Source organism: Leiobunum rupestre, chromosome 2, assembly GCF_980474605.1.
Source record: "Leiobunum rupestre chromosome 2, qqLeiRupe1.1.hap1, whole genome shotgun sequence".
Classification (NCBI taxonomy): Eukaryota; Metazoa; Arthropoda; class Arachnida; order Opiliones; family Sclerosomatidae; genus Leiobunum; species Leiobunum rupestre.
Genome location: NC_143385.1, coordinates 24,051,962 through 24,054,565, shown reverse-complemented (window position 1 = coordinate 24,054,565; position 2,604 = coordinate 24,051,962). Strand labels below are relative to the sequence as shown.

The window sequence follows — 2,604 nt, the reverse complement described above, 5'->3', positions numbered from 1 at the left end:
GTTTTTCTCAGAAATATAGTTATGGCTTTGCGCCGACGATTTCAAAAAACGTGTCATTGCACCTTTCTGACTACTAACGAAAATATCTTCGCTTTTCCATTTTTCTCGTTTTTGGGACCCAGATAAAAATTTTCTGGTACTCATATTTCAAAATGCTACTATTATATACTAATAGCGAAATAACCTTAAGAAGGTTTAAGAAAATAAAGCTTAGTTAGAGCTATGTGGTCTTCAAACAGACTTTTTAATAATACCAGCTATATCAAAGCCCTGAAAAAAGCTGTTTGAATATTTTTTCTAGAATAGCTAATTAGCCTTGAAAAAGGCTTTTTGAATAATTTAGCTAGAATAGCTAAATAGCCTTGAAAAAGGCTGTTTAAAAATTAGCTTAAAACAGCTAAATAGCCTTTAAAAAGGCTTTTTAAAAAGTAGCTTAAAACAGCTAAATAGCCTTTAAAAAGGCTGTTTGACAAAGTTAGTCTCGGAAGATACGTCGAAAAAATTTGACTGTGAGATAATCGAAATTGAGAACTACCTGTTTGTTCAGGAGCAGAAAACGAAATGAAGAAACGAGCGTTATCTGGGACAAGTCCGACCACCGAAGGTGTTGAAGTTTACAACGCGCACGCAGGACATAGCTGCTTGAGGGTTTAGGAGTGAACAAAACTGAACGACGTTTTATATAACTAACTAGTAATTTATTAATAATGGCATTAAAAGAATATTTACAAATTATATACAATTAACCAATATTACTAGATTAGTACTGTAGCGACATAACTGCAGAAGCTATATAATAATAATAATAATAATAATCAGCTAGGCTAATACCCAAGGCACCACCTTAGGCCTAAGTCATCATGCGACTTATGAAGCCCTTAATTCAGGTGGCCGGGTTACAATGCGTAGGAGGGTGGTGGCAAGCCCTGTATGCCACGAGATCGAGCCAACAGCTCCCTACACTAACTATTACCGTTAACCTAGACAAGTTTTTATGGAAGGGGAAACCGAAGAACTCGGGGGAAAACCCCTTAAACCAGTGGGGAGAGAACTTGCAAACTCAACGCAGAAGGAGTTCTTCCGAGTTTTCAGCCAGTGCCACAAGCTGGGATCGAACCCGGCTCCTCTTGCTGCGAGGCGAAAGTGCTAACCACTCCGCCACCCCACTTTTACTCCGCCACCCCACTTTTACTCCGCCACCCCAATTCTTTGAAACGGTGGCAAGATGGACATGGTTTGAAGGCCGGACCACCTGCATATCCACACGGTATAGAGACTCGACTTTTCCTCGAAGACGTAGTCGACGTTTGCCGTTATACTTCTCGTACAGTCCACAGGCCGTTGCCGTAGCTAGAAACTCCAACTTTGGGTTTCGCTTCATGGCGCTCCTGGGGGAGAGAACATTGCAGGCGAAGTCTCTAATGTACCAGACATTGTGAATGACTATGTGTTCAACTGCCTTGCCGATTTTGACGCGGACTTTAATGTCCCCTTCTCCATCTGCAGTCATTCGAGCTTTATTTCCGACTTGTAGTAACGTGGCCGGACTGTCGAATGTGCGAAAACTGGTGAAATTCGAGGCGTCGTTCGTCACGTGCTGAGTGGTGCCGGAGTCAAAATACCAGAGCCCTTTGCAGATGAACCAGTCATGAAGCTGTTCGCAGCGAGGAGATCGGTCGGGATTTCATCGTCGGTGCCTTTGCTTATAGACGTTCTTTTAGCGTTTCTGCAGTCTTGGGTCAGATGCCCATATCGTTTGCAGTAGGAACACCTAGGGCGTTGCTTTCGGGAACTCTGCCTTGACGAGGATTGAATGCTACTGTTGCCTTCTCGTCTAGTTACCGGCCCGATTGATTCCGTGAAAGCATCTCCGTCTCGGGTCGCACGGCCGATCAGTAGTCGTTGCAGTTCATCGACAGTTTGCTTTTCTTGGGGAAGCGACGTGTCCCAGAGCATACTGAATTCTCGATATTCATCATTCGGCAAGGATTCGAAAATGCAAGCAACCAGGATGCAGTCATCAAAAGAGATATCCTTCTCTCTTTTAGCGGTGGTCAGTACGTCAGCCCATAAGGAACGTAATTGGGCGAGATGGGTTGCCATGTCGACATCTGGCGATTTTGTAGCTCGCATTAACTGTGCAAGGAGCTTTCGCAACCGATTTGACGACTTCTGTTCGAAAATCCCGAGGAGCTTATCCCACATCTCTTTAGGCGTCTCACAGTCTGCAATCATGTTCTGGACCTTGACGGAAAGTGCTGACCAAATGATGGTGCGGGCGGTACTGCTGTTGTTGTGTACTCAAGTAATATTGATTTCCAGTATAGGTGGTTCAAAAGAGAACGTTTTGTTAGGGCCATTTAGGACTCTTGGAAATTGGAATTGAATGGGAGTTCTTTTTTTAGGGGCTAGATGACCAATTTTTAAAAATAAATAAAATTTAAAAATCACATTTGGAGGCCCCAGAGGCAATTTTTTTAAACTTTTAGAGGCCCCTAAAATAGGCCTAAAATTTTTGAACATAGGCACGTGCCTACTTGTGCCTACTGCTGGCAGGGGCACTGGGTTCTTAGTGTGAACGTTTGACCATCCAAATAAGCTCGA

General features: G+C 43.4%; 1 protein-coding gene across 1 annotated transcript; it reads right to left on the bottom strand.

The window, feature by feature from the left end:
- Nucleotides 1–1,590: 1,590 nt before the first annotated feature.
- LOC149956607 (uncharacterized) lies at nucleotides 1,591–2,103 on the bottom strand. Its single transcript, XM_090166886.1, has one exon. The coding sequence runs from the start codon at nucleotides 2,101–2,103 to the stop codon at nucleotides 1,591–1,593; it is 513 nt and encodes a 170-aa protein (XP_090023012.1).
- Between the last annotated feature and the right edge of the window lie 501 nt (nucleotides 2,104–2,604).

What these genes read in the sequence shown, in the direction of transcription:
- LOC149956607 (XM_090166886.1), bottom strand. Translation starts at nt 2,103, where the DNA reads ATGGCAACCCATCTCGCCCAATTACGTTCCTTATGGGCTGACGTACTG.